This window comes from Athalia rosae, chromosome 2, assembly GCF_917208135.1.
Source record: "Athalia rosae chromosome 2, iyAthRosa1.1, whole genome shotgun sequence".
Lineage (NCBI taxonomy): Eukaryota > Metazoa > Arthropoda > Insecta > Hymenoptera > Athaliidae > Athalia > Athalia rosae.
The window spans coordinates 14,766,305-14,783,033 of NC_064027.1; the positions used below are offsets into that span (position 1 = coordinate 14,766,305).

Sequence of the window (16,729 nt, forward strand, 5' to 3'; positions counted from 1 at the left end):
GTGTTAAAAAGAAATTGTAAGAGTGCGTCATGATTGTTGCAGTGGATACGCAAATATCTTAAAATCCCATTATTCAAATATGACGTGATCCAACAGTCGCTGGAATTAAGAAGCTCTAAAGGCAGTTTATGGATCCGATGTTCGGAAGAGTTTTCGAAGAAATTCAAACAAATAATAATGAATACACACGTGTTTCATATTTCGACCTTCATTTGAAGAGGAACGAATGTGAAAATATAAATTTATTATCACTAGCTTACAAAGGTCAAGTTTTCAGTAGGTCAAGTAGAAGAACTGGTATGGAAGGATTGATCTTCTGACCTGACCTAAACAGATGACGTTAACAGGTAAATATTCACGTTTGAATTGATCTATCAGTACGCGATAATTTAAAGATACGTGTGAAAAGAACTATTTTATACCAAAAATTAGTGCAATGTAATCAAATGAATCGGGAATTATCTACTCACCTGTTTCCAACGACCTGAACTTGGATTCGTTGAGGTAAAAATAACTACAAAGAAGTCAAGCGGGTTCTTCATATAAATAATACGGTTTATTAGGTAGTCACATTGTTATACAGCTCATCTTGTAGAATAAGGCACTTCTTTTCACATTTTTATGTTTTTTTTTTATTTTTTTATTTACATTCGAAACAAAGTGAAGAATGCTTCTCACTTTTGTATCATGCCAGTTCAAAGGTCGTGATTATATATATGCATACGTATTCTGCGTAAACATATGAATATACATAGGATATACCAATGATGGTCTAAGGCAGCAATCGGTGATAACATTTTGGTACAAACTTGGAGCATAACATAACTTATCGTTAAAGCATGATAAGGCAAATAGATTATATTGAGCAAATCGTATTTGATTTCGAATATTTCTGATTGATTCGTATACATTTTAAATATATTTGGCTTTACTATTTGATCAAAACAACGGAATTTGTACACCGGTGGAATAGATTGAAATCTTTTTCAACGACACTTAGCCATCTGTGAAATTACCATTAAGATTTTTTTTTCGTTTTTTTGTTTCTTCTATTTGGTTTTCACATTTGCGTTTGAAATGGTAAGATAACAGGGCGGATAAAAGAATCGTGATAAGTGAAAGAAATTTCAATCTTGCATAGTATTTGGTAATCATGATCATTGAGTAGGTAATCATTTATTAATAGTCAGATCTAACGGCAGATCTTGTTCCATTTCTGTAACTGTGTCATTATTCTTCACCCTCAAATCTTGCCCGCAAGTATTTGTCGTGTCAGCCATGTTATTCCACATATTTTGTAAACCGTATTGGAGATCCACCGAACCAAGCAAATGCCTAAATAATGGATTTTGCGCTTTCGATATCAAGTCGGAGAGAATTTTCGTTTTTTCAAGTATGCTTTCGTTGCTATGATTACAACATTTATGATGACAGCAGCATTCCGTAGTTGCCTCTTTGGTCTCTTTCGGTTGTTCGATTTCCATTTTTACATCTTCAGCCCTTTTTATCACAGAATTCCTCGTCTCACATGTCGAAAGTTCTTTTCTTGGAATGCTGTTAACGATCGACTCTATGTTTCGATAATCAACCGTTGCTGCTGTTGTTATTGATCTTTGATATTCGCTCGGTTCCTCAATTTTTATTGGCGTGGATTGCATCGTGATTCTTGGGAAAATGTCGTGCGGTGGACTAGTACGGGGTGAAACGTCGGTATTCGGACACTGTGCGTAGAGTGGATTAGCTTGAATTCTTTCCGGTAAAATATAATTCTCATCGTATATTCTCGTATATACTTTTACGTCGTTTTCGAATTTCGAAGGGATAACGTGGCCCTCCTTCCTCTCAAGATTGTAAAAATTATTCCGTTCGACAAACTTTTGTTGTTCTTCAAAACTGTAACTCATTTTAGGACTCGAACTCGCGTTGCTCTCGATACTAGAATCCTTCTTATCCGATTCCGAAACATTCTGTTTCTCGGGGGTTTCGAATATCATTTTTTCCTGACTACTATTCTCGTCGAAACTTTTCTCCTGCATTTTATCGTTGTTGTTCACATAGTGTCTGTAAGTTTTAACGTGTTTTCTGAGGGACGAAGGATCCGTGTATCTCTTAGGGCAACCCGGTACTTTACAACAATACGGTTTATCCACGGCGTGTGTTCTCGTGTGTTTGAAACGATCCGACGAATTTGAGTACGCTTTGTTACATCCCTCAACCGGACAAACGTAAGGCCGTTCTCCCGTGTGAGAGCGGGCGTGAATTTTTAAATTCTCCGCGCGGCTGAAACTTTTGTCACATTGGAAACAATGGTGCGGCTTCTCGTTCGTGTGAGTACGGACATGCACCAGCATTTTGTACCTGGAAAAATGATGAAAAGTGTTAGCGTAACGTTTGAAGATTAACTAACGAACGACGAATCGCATTAGCCATCTTTTTCGAATTCCAGGGGATCTTAGCTATCGGGAAACGAATCTCACCTGGCATTAAATCCTCGATCGCCTCTCGCGCAGCCTTCCCATCCACAGTAAAACAACCCTTTCGGTCCAGGAGCCGCGTGCAATCTAGCAACGTGTCCGGCAAGTTGTTCCAAAGATGTAAACCATCGACCGCAATTGATCCATCTGTGAACAAAGATAAAAGGAACGTGAGCACGTTAATTAACTAATTTATTTCGATTTTTATGGCTCGCAGTTTATCTATTTATTTACAGCCCCTTAAAGTCTTCGTTTAAATTCCGTAATTACCGGAGAAACGAGAACTTCGAACGTTCCCAATCAGTGAAACAAGTTTTCGAGGCTCAACGGAATGGTGGGGAACGTGTGATTTGTGTTTTATCTTATTCGTTTCGAGTTTCACTTTTTTACTTTATCTAATTTTAAAAAACAAGAAGTTTGGCTACTCTCCTTCTGCCTTCATCATTATTGGTGGAAAGTCGCGATTATGATCAAGTATGAAATATATTTTGATCCAAATGAATTTCATATCGGTACAAGGGGGAAAAATATTTCCGCGTCATCGGGATTCATTGAAATATTTTTCAATTGATATGAGTTTTAATTTTGCAATTGCCTTCGTTTGACCCTACTTTATTTCTAGACATCTACTTGTTGTCGGTATCTATGGAGACGCTGTGTAATACTTTCATACCTATACGTGTGCATAATGTTAGCTGCTATTCCGATCATATTGGTATCGTAATAGCCGTTATATTTCTGCAACGAATCAATTCGAAGCATCGCTATAATTAACGGAAATTGTATTGCGTTCAATAAATATAAACATTGGCAAGTGATACGTGCTTTATACGCTCGCCTTATGAAGTGTTAAACGGGTCAAAGAGTCAGGCAATTTTAAATCCATGCGCATGCATTTGCTAATCACTTCAAATACTAATCAAAATCTACGAATGTAGCTTTTCCCCGTACATTAAGATGTGATTGACATTCGACCGAGTATTTTTTCTCGTCATTTCTGATATGATTCGGACTATTTTGCAGTTTTATCCAAGTTTCTTATTTCTGTAAATATTTATTTCTGAAAAACTGCAAAAATTTAATCGATATACTGATCATCTGTATGTTAGTTTAAAATTGAAAAAAAAAAAACAAAAAAGCTCAACGATTACTAATGAGAATGAGAAGATGAATTTCAGGCGTCAAAATTTATCTGTCATATGTATCCAAGCTGTAATAGACGGAATGAATGAAATTCCACTGCACATTTGACGTCGCGTTATCATTCTCTCTATATGTATAGTGCACCATAATTGTCAATTCTCTACGATCGAGTTTTGTACGTGTAAAAAACCAGAAGACACACGGTAACAAAAATCGTTCGTTTATATATCCTGAGAATACCGCGAATACACAATCTGAATTTCCATTAGAGCGGACTCCGTAATCTCCGTATTTGTACACGTGCCCGTGTACATTATTTCTGCGTTCACTATATTCGTATAAGCTGCACATATGCCGCCGCAGGTGCTTTCATCGGTTAACATTATGCTCCTAAATACGTACATTTGAAGATTATATTGACTAGATATCAGTATCTGCGGATGCAGTTCTCCATAATTTGAATCCCCGCTGCGTGTGGCCGTGATCGAACCATGTACGATTTCTACTTGCGGCAAAGCTAAAGGTTTCATGATTCTCCGTGTGCGACACAACTTATAGATAATTTGTACAAAGGCGTTTCTTCCTTGAACTTCGGTACTTACCATAAATGAACTCGTGAAAATATAGAATAAAAATTGAGCAAGGCTATCGTTATTTTACCAAATGAAGCCTAGTTTTTTCACACTTAAAATCTGACGCAGAATTTTCAAGTTGCGGTTCATCACATTTTAAGTATATGCACTGCGAACGTTCACAGCCTTTATCGGAATTCCAAAGATGAAGAAAAAAGGGACGCTATCGCATGAAAACAAATTCAAGACCGAAAAAAAGAACAGTGAGAAAGGGGGTGGGTCAGAGTTGACGTGAAACGTCCCTACATGTGTCTAGATGAGCATATAAGTATATAGAGCATTTATTTCTTCGACCAATAATAGCAGTACGGAGCTTTCTTCATTTATACATGCGACTATCTTTCACGTGATGACCGCGTGAATCAGAGATTATATGCGAACTTTTGCGAAAGTATTTTGCATACAAAATGGCGGTTCTGTTTGAACAATTTCTGCAGTTGTGAATTATTGGAATCGAACGATATCTGGAAATTCTGAATCAAATTATGTCGTGATAGGTACGTCAGCGAATATTTCCGGAAATCTACGTCATTTGAATTTACCGTAAATTAATCATTATACTACAACGATCATCGTCTTCAGACAGTTATTGATAACCGTAGTGGCAGATAAAGATACTGGATTTATACAGTAACCAGTTGTAACCAGAAATGAGACAGATAACGAGAAGAACGTTAATGCAGAGATAGCGCAGGTTTTGTTCGATACTTCATTATTTTTGCAGCAGTTCATCCCAAACAACGCGTCAGGAAATTGATTGACAATAACATTGAAACGCGGCGTTTTCTTTTATTCATACATTATTGTTTTTTTTTTTCGAATCATCGTCGAATTATAAATGCATATAACGGGAATTGAGACGATAATTGCGAGCGCGGCAGACTAATTAACCGAATGTTTGTATAGCAAATCGTAAGTCCGTGGAAGCGATAAATTGCACCTAGAGTTTATGGAAATGCAGGATTTGAAAATGTTACGTAAAAAGCTATTCGAAATTTGTCATTTTCGGGCAAAAATCGAGAAACAAATAAATGAGCGTTCATTTCTTCACTGATTTATTCACGACCATACTCGACGAAGATCATTGCAGGGGGTCTCGCAAGACTTGCTAATTCGAGATGCTCGCGGCCTCTGGATCGAAGTGCTAATGATACGCGATATTGGTACGGTCATTTACAGATTTTTATTTATATACCCAAAACCAATTAGCGCCTAACTTGTAGAACGTCTACTTTTTAATTACGGAAAATTCCACGCACGTTCGATTCACGTGTCAATCTTTGTTGTTCGCTGTCTGATTCGATTTACAAGGTTTGACGATAAAAAATGGAAATAATTTTTGGGAGTGAAGTCCTAACGGTAGAGAAGTGGAGATATATCTAGTCGCAAAAGCGCATGCGATTCTAAAAAGCAAACCAAATGTAGACATGAAATTCACCTCGGATCAAAGAGGACTATATGTAGGATCTTTATTGTATTAACTCAAAGAAAGACGTAACCCTCAAAAGTCGAGAAAGTTAAATTTTCAACTCTATGTATGCGACTTGAATGATCAACGTTCTTTTCAATTGGGTTCGTATATGGGCGTATACTCATGTAGGATCAGAATGACATAAAAAACGGAAAAATCCTGTGTGTACTCAGGAACCTCAGTGATCTCTTTTTTCAAAAAGCTGAATTGAAGAACCAAAGAATTTTTCTTATCATTCATTCCAACTGAGGTTTTTGGCGGTTTCTGGGAGTTCTGTGGCCGCTATATACATACGAAAATGAAAAAATGTGGGTTACGTCCTTCCGGTTGTTAGCCTTCGATGATAATAATAACTGATATAATTCTGACCTGCACTTGAGCTGCGTATTTTCTCCCCTCCTAACAGAGCCAAGTTCCAAGCTAGAATTTGAGGCGTCTGAGTCGCTGTGGGCCGGACTCGGAGGTCCTGCGGTTCCGAGGCTGTTGGGTGAAGCTCCAAGACTCGGAAGTCCTGCGGGTGGGGAAGTTCCTAGTTCTTCTTCAACGGGCATCCTGCGTGGCCAAGCCGAAAAGTCCGGCCGAGGATGGTCCAGGTTCAAATTTGAATAGTAGTTCGCAATTGGATTTCCCGAAAATGGAGTCACCAGGCTCCTGTACTCTGCAGGAGCGCTCCCCAGGAAGCTACCTGGGTAGCGAGCCACGCCGTAGGGACTAACGTGGTTTGGCATTCTGCCGGGTACGTAAACAATCATTTTATTTAGTTATATTTTTCCCTTTTCACAATTTCAATATGATTCTTTTGTTTTTTTCTTTTTCAATCTTTATACTTTGCAGTTATATACCCCGTAGACGTGCAGATTGTTTTTTTTTTGATCTTGTCTAAATTTTTTTTACAACGACGCGTAATCTAAGAGCATATACAAGGAAAACAAAAATTTCAATCGATGAAACGTGGAAATTTTGAGCTGGAATTTTACGCTTTTCCTTCCGATTTTTTTCCTCAAGTCCAGTTACGGACCCTACAGCGAGGTCCAAAATCCGCACCTCTTTCGACGCTAGATTTTCTTCGTTCTCATTTCTCTTTCTATGGTGAAAATAACAATGGGATAGGATGTACAACGGCGGTACGATAAGGGTGTTTCAATTAAACAGGTACAGTTACGGTATTGATATTAATGTTATCTGAATTTGAATTATGTCCAAATGTATGAAACTCGTGTTACTTTTTTCACATACGTACGACGATACGTATCACTGTTTTTTTCATCTTTAGCCAATTACCTTCTTTATTTTCAAATAAATTACAATTTTGTATCTCTATTTCCTTTTGAGAAAGGGGTTCGCCCCCGCCCCCGTTGATTTTATATTCGTTTATTCTGACCCTGAAATTTTCGTCTAACTAACGAATTTCAATGGGTCGGATTGCCCGTTTCGTCGACTCTAGCTGAAACCTTGTTAAATTTTGGCTTTGCTCAGACGACCGGACAAGAGGCGGCAAAATTTCTCCCCCGTATCATTCGAATTCCTCTAATTTTTTTGATATTAATTTTGTTCACTGTTTTTTTTTTTTTGTTTGTTTTTCACCCCTTTCTTCGCAAGACGTTTCAGGTCTCGCCAATCGGTTGCAGTTTGATTTTTTTCACGCTGTTGCAGCCGCCGCAACGCAGCCCGGCCTTCGAACACTATCGCGCACTAATTAAACACTTTGTCCGAGTCCGTATCGTCAGATGTACTTGAAACGGTTGGATTTTAGTATGCGATAGCTTAAGAATTGCTTGCTGTATTCTATGGAAAACATAACTACACTCGAACGAACAAATTCGTTTAACAAACACGGTTGATCCACCTTGGAAAGAATTTTTACAGATTGTTTTCAACGTGAGATTTTCTCTCTTTTCTTATTTTGTTCAAAGAATTCAGTTTTTTATTTTATTATTATTGTAATTCACAATCTATATGTATATATATGTATAAATAATGGCCTATGTATATCACGCGATTAAGTCGAACTTGAAGTCGATTTTAGTTTTTAATTACACTCGTAACCAAGATTTCCTGGACACGAGATTGTTCTCCTATGCTAGGAAAATGCTTTGTCACTATTAGTAGCCATGAGGAATGTTGGTGAGTTGATAACGTATGACTTTCAATCGATGACGTTAAAGTTGAACCGATTTCCTTTGTTCTCTTTCTCTTTCCTTCAGTTTAACGTATCGGAGTATTCAGCAGTGATATACAATTTCAAAGTCTCTCCAGACCGCCAATGACGTTGTAGTTTCAATTATTTATCGAAATGTTTCTCTGCGTTATCCAATGAATGTAAAGTTATGTAGCAGAAAGTAGAATTTTCAAATTTTTCTGATTTTTCATAAATGGAATCGATACTCATCAGGTCGTTCTCCTTTTCTATTGATTCTTTGACTTGCAACAGGTGGTACTTCCCTCCTTGGATATCAGGAACTGGACAACACCGCTGCAGTTTTACTCGTGAAATGAGCAAACAAAGACGCTGGTCTTTCAAAAACTTCTCGAGGAATTTATCACCGAACTCGATGGAATGATGTTATCATTAGACCGGTTTCGTTTCGTTAACTTCGATGAATTTTGGTATAAAGTAAACGAGAGATTGCGGTAGCAGGGGATAGTTTCGAGCTTCTAAATACTCGTCGGACTACCGAGTGGCAAACTAAGCTCGCCGTGTCCGTGGCCTCTCTATATACCAAGTGGCTATCAGTCCATCCCCACTATTTTTATACATTACAACCGTTTTGATAACGCGGAATATGCTTGAAACGGTGCGACACGTTTGACTTAGTAGTCAGTTGATCACACATAGCAGCGAACGAGTGCAAAGGCCCGTGTAACAGACCTACAACCGCAGACGACGGTGCTCTCCGAACGTAAAAATGAACTCATATATACGCACGTACGATGTACGTTTCTAGCTCAGATAACGTACCTTCAGATCTCACGAACACAATCGTCATATTATTTATATACATTATAATTTATACGGCACATGCAATCAGAATCTACTCGCTGCACTCGCGTTACGCGTTACACGTAAGTGTGCGTCGTACGCGCGTGTAATATTATCACCCCCTCAGCGTTAACACAGATAAAGATACCGCGAGATAAGGCGCAGCGCTCTTTTGCGGCATACATTCGTTAGAGCTGCAACATTATTATAAACTTACACATCTAACGGCTTCCAGAGCGAACGATGTTCAGCAGAATTATTACGACATCGTCTGGTTTTAACCGGATGTAACCGGTGATTTATAATCTATACACATATAATTACACACCACCCCCCCGAGGGCCGAACTATCGTCTTCACTGGACGTCGAATCCCCGATTCCAATTCTACGCGAATATACGTGCGTTGTCCGGTTGGTTCCACGCCGGATCAGCAATTAGATTTGGAAAATTAATCGTCTGACGGGAGGGTGACCGAGCGCTCAGCTACTTCATGGCTCCCGCTGTAATAATATTGTTCATTGAAAGTTGGGTTCGGCGTCGAATCTAATCGCTGGTTGAATTTGGAAAAATGTCACGGAGTCTGGGTACCGAGATGCTGATTTCGGTTGATTCACAGGGATATCGTTATCGAGGTTTAAGCTCGTTATTAACCCGTCGTCTGGCGGGTGCACAGCTTCGGTCTCGCAATTGTGTCTCGTTGAAATTTTTGCACCGAGTTCATTCCTATAGCAGGAATTCTCGAATCAAAATGCTTCGAGAAATGCACCCCGAGACTTGAGCTTTTTTCGCATTTCTCGTGAAAGGGTTTGAACCGACCAATTAGTACGTTGCACCTGACTTATTCTAACTTCCGATTGGTCGCGGTTCTCGTCGCATCAAATCCTGCTTGCGGGACAGTTCCTGCAGAGCCTAGTGTTCAAGCTTTTGACACCAAGGTTCATACCAAAAAATGGCGAAAAGACTCGGACTCTTCAAGGATGATCTGTACCAATGTTGGCCTCTGATGTTATATCTGTACTTGGGAGCTCTTGCGATTTTGGTGTCTAAAATTACGATGGACGCAGTATAGTTCGTTTGGTCAGCAGTCTTGATCAGCGTTTTCGCGAGTCAGGGCGTACGTGATGGAATAGCGTTTTAGGCCAGGAACGGTGCTAACGTACCGTCTACTCGAATTTCTTCGGTACCCATACTGATGGAAATCAAGTAGTACATAGATGTAATAGGAAACCTCGTACCTTAGTATAATCACACATTCAAAACTACGAAGCGAAGTTTTATTCATTCTTAGTTTTTGTTTTCTACGTCAAAAATAATTCTTGAAAATGTTCAATTTTCGAAAGAAATATGAAAAGATCTGAGGGAATTTATCAAGATATTTCTTTTAAAAGCTATTACCCGGACTCTTTATTGCGCCTATCAATTATTTCGTAATCACGTAATTTATAGGTCGAATCGGTCGCGTTTCAAATTTTTATGGGTTTGTTTAAAACAAATCCGAAGTTACGTCATACTTCCGCCAAACTTTCGACGTTCGCCATTACAAACCGTTTCATAGGTATAGGTAATATATGTTGTATCGTATGTACAGCTTGATATTCAAATGGAAAAGTACCACAGATTAGACACACTGATTTCGTGAAATTTCATATGGCGCGTGTCTGTTACCATTGCTATCCAGACCGATTTGGAAGATTGAGCGATAATGAATTTTGAATAGTCGAATGCAAAATTAATTTGACGTTGCTATAATATGAATATACGTGTATAATGCGCGGGGTTGAGTCGGAAGTCGATAGATGTTGTTATACACTAATTGACAAGTTGAAAATTACCTAACAGCATAATGTAAAAAACAGAGCTTCGCCGACTGATATCTATGCGAAATTTTCGTAAACTTTTTTCTTAGAGTTAGTCTTCCGATACTGTACATACACACACATCTTATATTGAAGAGGGCACAAAAAAGCATTCAATGTGCACGTGAGCACTAATATATAATGTGTACACTTTGCGTATCTACAAATGCTGTCTTTGTCATCTTTTATAGTTATCGGTATACAACAAATTCCTTGGTACACTGTACGACGTCCATATCCAACAATTACTTTATAAATCAGATAAATTAACACTAGCTACGTTACGCGTCACCAGACGTTTTAATATTTGTCATTTCTATTACACACCCAGGGTATGTACGGAGATCACGTACAACAAATTATTATTCAATACTCTGTGGGGGGGAAGGTATAATCATAATCAACAAAATTGAACTACGAACGAAATCGTGCGGCGAAAGATTCATCCTGAAATTCGGAAATTTTTATATTGTCGTTGCGTATATAAGTTATTGGTATTTCGTTATTTCGATTAATCCCGTTATCAGTTGGGCCGCAGAGTTATCCTTGATATAACTAGGTATGTATAAATGTGTTTATAGAATTCGTCAACGTAGTGTGAAATCCGGTCTTTGCGGGAGAGGAAAATTTTCGGGTCTACCGCAGATAAATAGTTTATCTTTATACTTATCTGTGTTCGTTATACCGGTGACAGAGTGGGGACAAACACGAATTGTGTATTATGTTTAATTCATCGCAAATTAACGAACGTTATTCCCGGCTAAATGACAGCCGTAAGAGCGATATAACGTCACGGGTGTTTAACCGTATAAATGATAGCCGCGTATTTTACACACACCCTAAATATTCCATCCCTATCATATTTTAACATTTTAGGTCACAAATATTATACCAACGCGGCGATTTCGCCGTAATATGTAATAATATGTTCGTGTATCTGTAAGCGTATAATGATTTATACACGAGATCATTAAACTTTGCGACTTTACGATTTTTTTAAAGGACATTCTGTCAAATTTATTGAATCGTGTATATCAAGAACCTAGAGCATTTCATTTTCATCGACTTCTCGATGTCATTGAAGCGGTCTGTAAACTTCAAGCGAACAAATTATCGCTTGGATATTTATTTTGGTAGAGAACAAATCGATCGAAGGCCCTGTCGTGCGTGGCATGTGACGATCGTCTAAAAAAAGAGCGAAAAATTACCCGATAATTTGAGGATTTCGATTTCGAAGTAATAAATCGAATATCTTTTTCAATCGTCTGAAAGAATTTCGACCTACAAAAAACGCAGAGTTATACGAAAAGATCGCGGATGATGCCTGAAGAAAAGCGAACAGGGAAGAAAAAAGAAAATTCGGAACAAGGGACGTTACGGGGGAGAAAAGAAGAGGAAAAAACTCGACCAATTTTTCGTCAACGCGCCCTACAGATGCCGAGATTAAAGATAAGATTTAAAAAATGAAAACTGTCCTTGAAAACACAACCGCGGCCATTGTCCAGCCTTTTTAACTACCGAGATGATCTTTTTGGGACGCATGTTATATACCATAAGTTGAGTTTTTCCTAAACGATTTTATCCCACCAGATCTTAACGACTTTTTTCGGTTTTTTCTATTACGGTAAGATTGAATTTTATTACTTGTAGCACATAATCCCCATCTCAAATTGACGTCCGATCGTCTACAGATACTTGACCGAGAATAGAAAAAGAAAACTATTTTTCTCTTTCTTTTTTAGGTCGCGTTCGAAAATTAAAAAATTCTTAAACTTCGGACCCATAATGTGGCGACCGTTTTTCGCACAGTTTATTTCATGGAGAAGAAAACCAAAGCCACGCATTCGCCTTTTTTTATTTTAAATTCATAAGAAATTTAAACGAGGATGCTCCATGAGATCAACTTCGATCGGATCGTTACCAGCTGCAATCGTTTTTCGTATTTTTCGTATGGCAAGAATCGAATCTGAAGTTATACAAGGTGTACCTACTTACGGCTCTCCCACGGCCCTCGTAGTCTGCAGGGACCACTTCTTAGCCTCTTGGAGGGCCAGCGAAGGGTATTTAAAAAACTGCTTTGAGCCCCCAACAGCGAAACTAAAATACCTTATGGTTCTACTCGAAACATACCCCCGCTGTGCAAGACCTTATACGCGTTACGTTGACGTTACGTAGGTATGGTGTACGAACATACCTATATTCCACGTAGTACCCATGCATAGAGTCGTTTCCATATACGTGTACACCTCCCCACATACATACACCTATGTATATCGGTGCGTGCGATCTCGCGTGCACTTTTCCGAAGGGGTATTTATACGAGAAAATCTACACCCCACCACGTGAATCTCCTCGCGTCGGTTCAAAATTAAAACTTAACATATAACGTACGCACCTATACCTACGAACACAGGCATCAATGATTGTTCTCACGCGTCTTCAGACTTTCGTAGAATACCCTTGACATCCCTTGATAGGAAATATATTATACGTAGAATGGAGTTTTTTGGTCAAAAGAATTCGAGTATGCAACCCATGCAGGTTTTATTATTTCACATATCGTACAATACATTCATCTCTCATTTGATTTTTTCTTTTCTTTCTTAATTGCTTGAAAATGAATCGATTGGATGAAAATTATTCCGAAACTCCGACGGGCGAAAAGGGCGATTAATACCCCCTACGACGCAGTGATAAGAATTCGGTAGTGTACTTCTAATTTTTTTTTGTTTTTTTTTTCTTTGTCCATAGGATTCGGGAACCTCGCTATACGAATGGGTTCGGCGTTGTCCCGATTCCTCGTCGAAATGGAATGTCATTTATTCAGATCTTGGATGATCATAAACGCATGATATCGCAGTTCCGGAGATCTCTGTAAGAGGTATCAATTCCGTACAGATATATTTACGTTCCATTAAACAGTGAGGATTCGTACACGGGCCATTAAGAAACATTATGGGAGGGCCGGTGTTCCTCCCCCTCATCCTCGCCACTCTATATGACACCCCAGGAAGAACGACGCCGCCTTCAGCGGTGCCTTTTGATCTCTCGAACGGAGCAGCAAACAGGTAGAGAATAAGATGCCGACTATACGGCGACCCGGTTCTTTCGTTTGGTGATCCTCTTGGAGGTCTTGGTTCCGATCTCTCGGTTTGGCTATAGCTCTCTCGTGAGTAAGTGAACCTATATAGGTGTATAACTATCACGCACACCCCTCGCTCCTAGCTGACGTTGCTGCACTGTTGCATTATGTGCAGGCGCGTCCTCCGGTCCTCCGTCCTTCGGTCCAGCGATCATGCATCGGTGAAAAGAACGTCGTGCACGTATCTCGAATCCTCTTCCTTTTCTTACCCGCTCACCCCAACGGGAAAATACGGTGGGTATTTATAGATTAAGATCCTGACGACAGGGCAAAGATTTTTCATTTAGATTTCATACCGATCCTAAACATATTTTTCGGCTCTTCAACGTCAACTGTATTTGTTGAGAGAACTTGCAGCGTACGATGAGTCTTCGAATTAGTAATCTGCTCCTTTAATTTTCCATCGTAATGATATCGTAAATTTCAATTTTTCTTGCCTATAAGACTGAAGTTTCATTGAAATTATTTCAGTTTGCTTAGCGGGGTTACAGATTTCTCGGTATGAATAGTTATTTAGATATAGTGTAGTTTCGCGTGAATGTGGTTTACGCGTAGCTGGCCCGCATGATTCCCGAGGATGTCGGGACAAATATTAGACGCCACCATGAGGTATACAGGGCATAACAATCTAAATTACAAACGTTACTCGTTGGGGAGGGTCGACGGAGAATAGCGGTGGTTGTTGATGATGCCGCGGGAAAGGAGAAAACCGAGAAGAAGAATAAAGGGGGTGATGGGGGGGATGGGGGGAAGAATCTTCTTGGTAGCAACAGCATCGGGATCGGGATCGGGATCGGCAGGAGCTATAGCAGCCGGTATAAGAGGCACCGGCGAACCTGGACCGGGACCCCTACCGTGGTCTCCCGCTGCGACCGGTAGCCATACTCTGTCTCGTTCGTTATACTCGGGCTCGACACGCCATTGCGATATTAATATTCCGCTTTTAGCTGAGATAAACGATAAATTAACCTCACCGTATACAATTTCCTACCGATCAAATATTTTTAATAATCTCGATAATCGACCCTGCCCAGCGCAGCCCAAAATTCAACATTTGTCGCTTATCAACTAATTCTTCTACGCGAATTACCCTCATGGATGTATTTTTTTTTCATCCCCGAAAAATTTTGTGATCATTTTTTATGGTTTCATTACAATTTTTCTATTCGTAATTTTGAATATTCGCAGTGATTTCAATAGGTACCATGGTAGCTGTACATGTTTCACCATATTCTTTGATACAGAAAACTCAATATTAGGAAACCGCAGAATTTGGAGTTGAAACTCGAAGAAATCCGAACTCCCAATATTGTTCCAAGAGACTGCGGCGGAAGTTTCAGTATTTACGCGGCGGTCAACGAATGTGAAACATTGGAGACACCGGCTACATACCTGCAAGCTGCAAATGCAAATCTCCTTCAAGAGGCGGTTGTGCGGAGACCACACGCGCAGTCTGATTCTTTAGAGGGACAACGTCGTGTTTAAGGTAAATATGAGAGTCAGGAATATACGGGCACCGGAGTGTTTACGCTCACCCCCTGGGACTGAGATCCCAACACCCTACAGCTTTGAGGGCAGATGAAAAAACAACTTTCACCCGTTTGTCTGTTTTTCCGCCTTTATTTTTTTGTTTCCTCTTTTTTTGCGAACTAAGTTAGAATGTTGAGAAAAATTTGGCGCTGAGGTGAAGTTTTCTAATCTCGTTCTGGTACATTATTGTAAAATCAAAACTCGGGATTATAACTAAAACTCACTTGCCCGGCCTTTGTCGGTTGCTGGCGCCAGGAACCTATTAAAAATAATGTTTAAAGAACGAATTATGGAAATGCATTCTGCGGGGGGATATACCATATCGCCGGATCCATCCATTCGGGTTCAAATTACAGGGGGCATCCGGCCCCCTGGGAGGAATATATTATGTTGATTTTCAAAATGAAGAGGGCGGTAAGGTGCGCGAGAGAGGCATTGCTTTTTTTCATCGCGATCATTTCGAGTCGTCATCTTCTTGCGCGGCGCATCTCCTTTTCTTTCTTTATTTCCGGTTTTTTCACAAGTGGCGATACCAGAGCGATCGATCTCCTTTTCTCCGTGGATATCCAAATGTCCGAACCACCATAAACTCGACAATATTCCGTGATATCCAAAGTTGTTCGTTATATCAAGGGGAAATACGAGCTCCAATTAACACAGAGACAACAAAAATAAAAAATAAAAAAAACAGAAATCGATTTATGGCAACGTGATTTCCCATAACATGGGAAAGGGTAAGGCGAGTCAATTAATTACAACACGGTGGCTACGACGTCGTTACATCCGTTCTGTCCTGTACTTTTAAGGCTTTGCGCGTAAGTAGAGGGACGTTGGTCGGTGGCTGGAAAATTGGAGAGGACCCTGTACCACACATCCTCTCTCTTACGGGCCCCCCGTCCCCCCGTCTTCCTCTCTCTTTTTCACTCTCTTTCTCTCCGTCCTCGTCTTCGTCCCTCTTGACCCAGCCGACAGCAGACGGGGCGACGTGGGAGGTCTCCACACCTAGACACTGCGAGAACCAAATCATTTGTCAATGCGGGTCAGTTTACCGATTCGTCCCACTACCACGGTGTTCCATAGAGAGTTTCATGCCGTTTTACGGTTAAACTTTTTTCAACCTATTCATTCGTGACCCCTCGGTATCGAAGGAGAAGACCCGCACGAAGTGTTGGTGTCTCGCGGGTAATGATGTTCATGGATTCGAGAGACGGGGTTTCTCAAATGTTCAAACATTTGCCAGGTCGTTATAGTTATGCGATTTTTTTTTTTTTCTTTTTCCATTTTTGTTTCCTCTTGTCGCGTGGTGTTTTTCTCCTCCGTTTGATTATGATATGAATATTCAGTCCTTTCGCGAGCGGATGCCCAAAGTTTCAAGTGGCTTTGGAAGACTTGGTGAAAAAATGGTAATAAAAAAAAAAGGAGAATGAAGAGAAGAAAAAAAAAAAAAAAACGTACGAAGAAGAAGAAGTTCGCTGGATACAGTACGGTGAAAGATTTAT

At 39.8% G+C, this 16,729-nt stretch overlaps 1 protein-coding gene across 1 annotated transcript; it reads right to left on the reverse strand.

Moving 5' to 3' along the window:
- Positions 1 to 534: 534 nt before the first annotated feature.
- On the reverse strand, positions 535 to 8,406 carry LOC105684845 (zinc finger protein 43-like). Its single transcript, XM_012398516.3, has 3 exons — positions 6,090 to 8,406; positions 2,478 to 2,621; positions 535 to 2,358 (listed from the first exon to the last, which is right to left on the reverse strand). The coding sequence occupies exons 1-3, from the start codon at positions 6,470 to 6,472 to the stop codon at positions 1,173 to 1,175; spliced, it is 1,713 nt and encodes a 570-aa protein (XP_012253939.1). The 5' UTR covers positions 6,473 to 8,406; the 3' UTR covers positions 535 to 1,172.
- Positions 8,407 to 16,729: the final 8,323 nt, after the last annotated feature.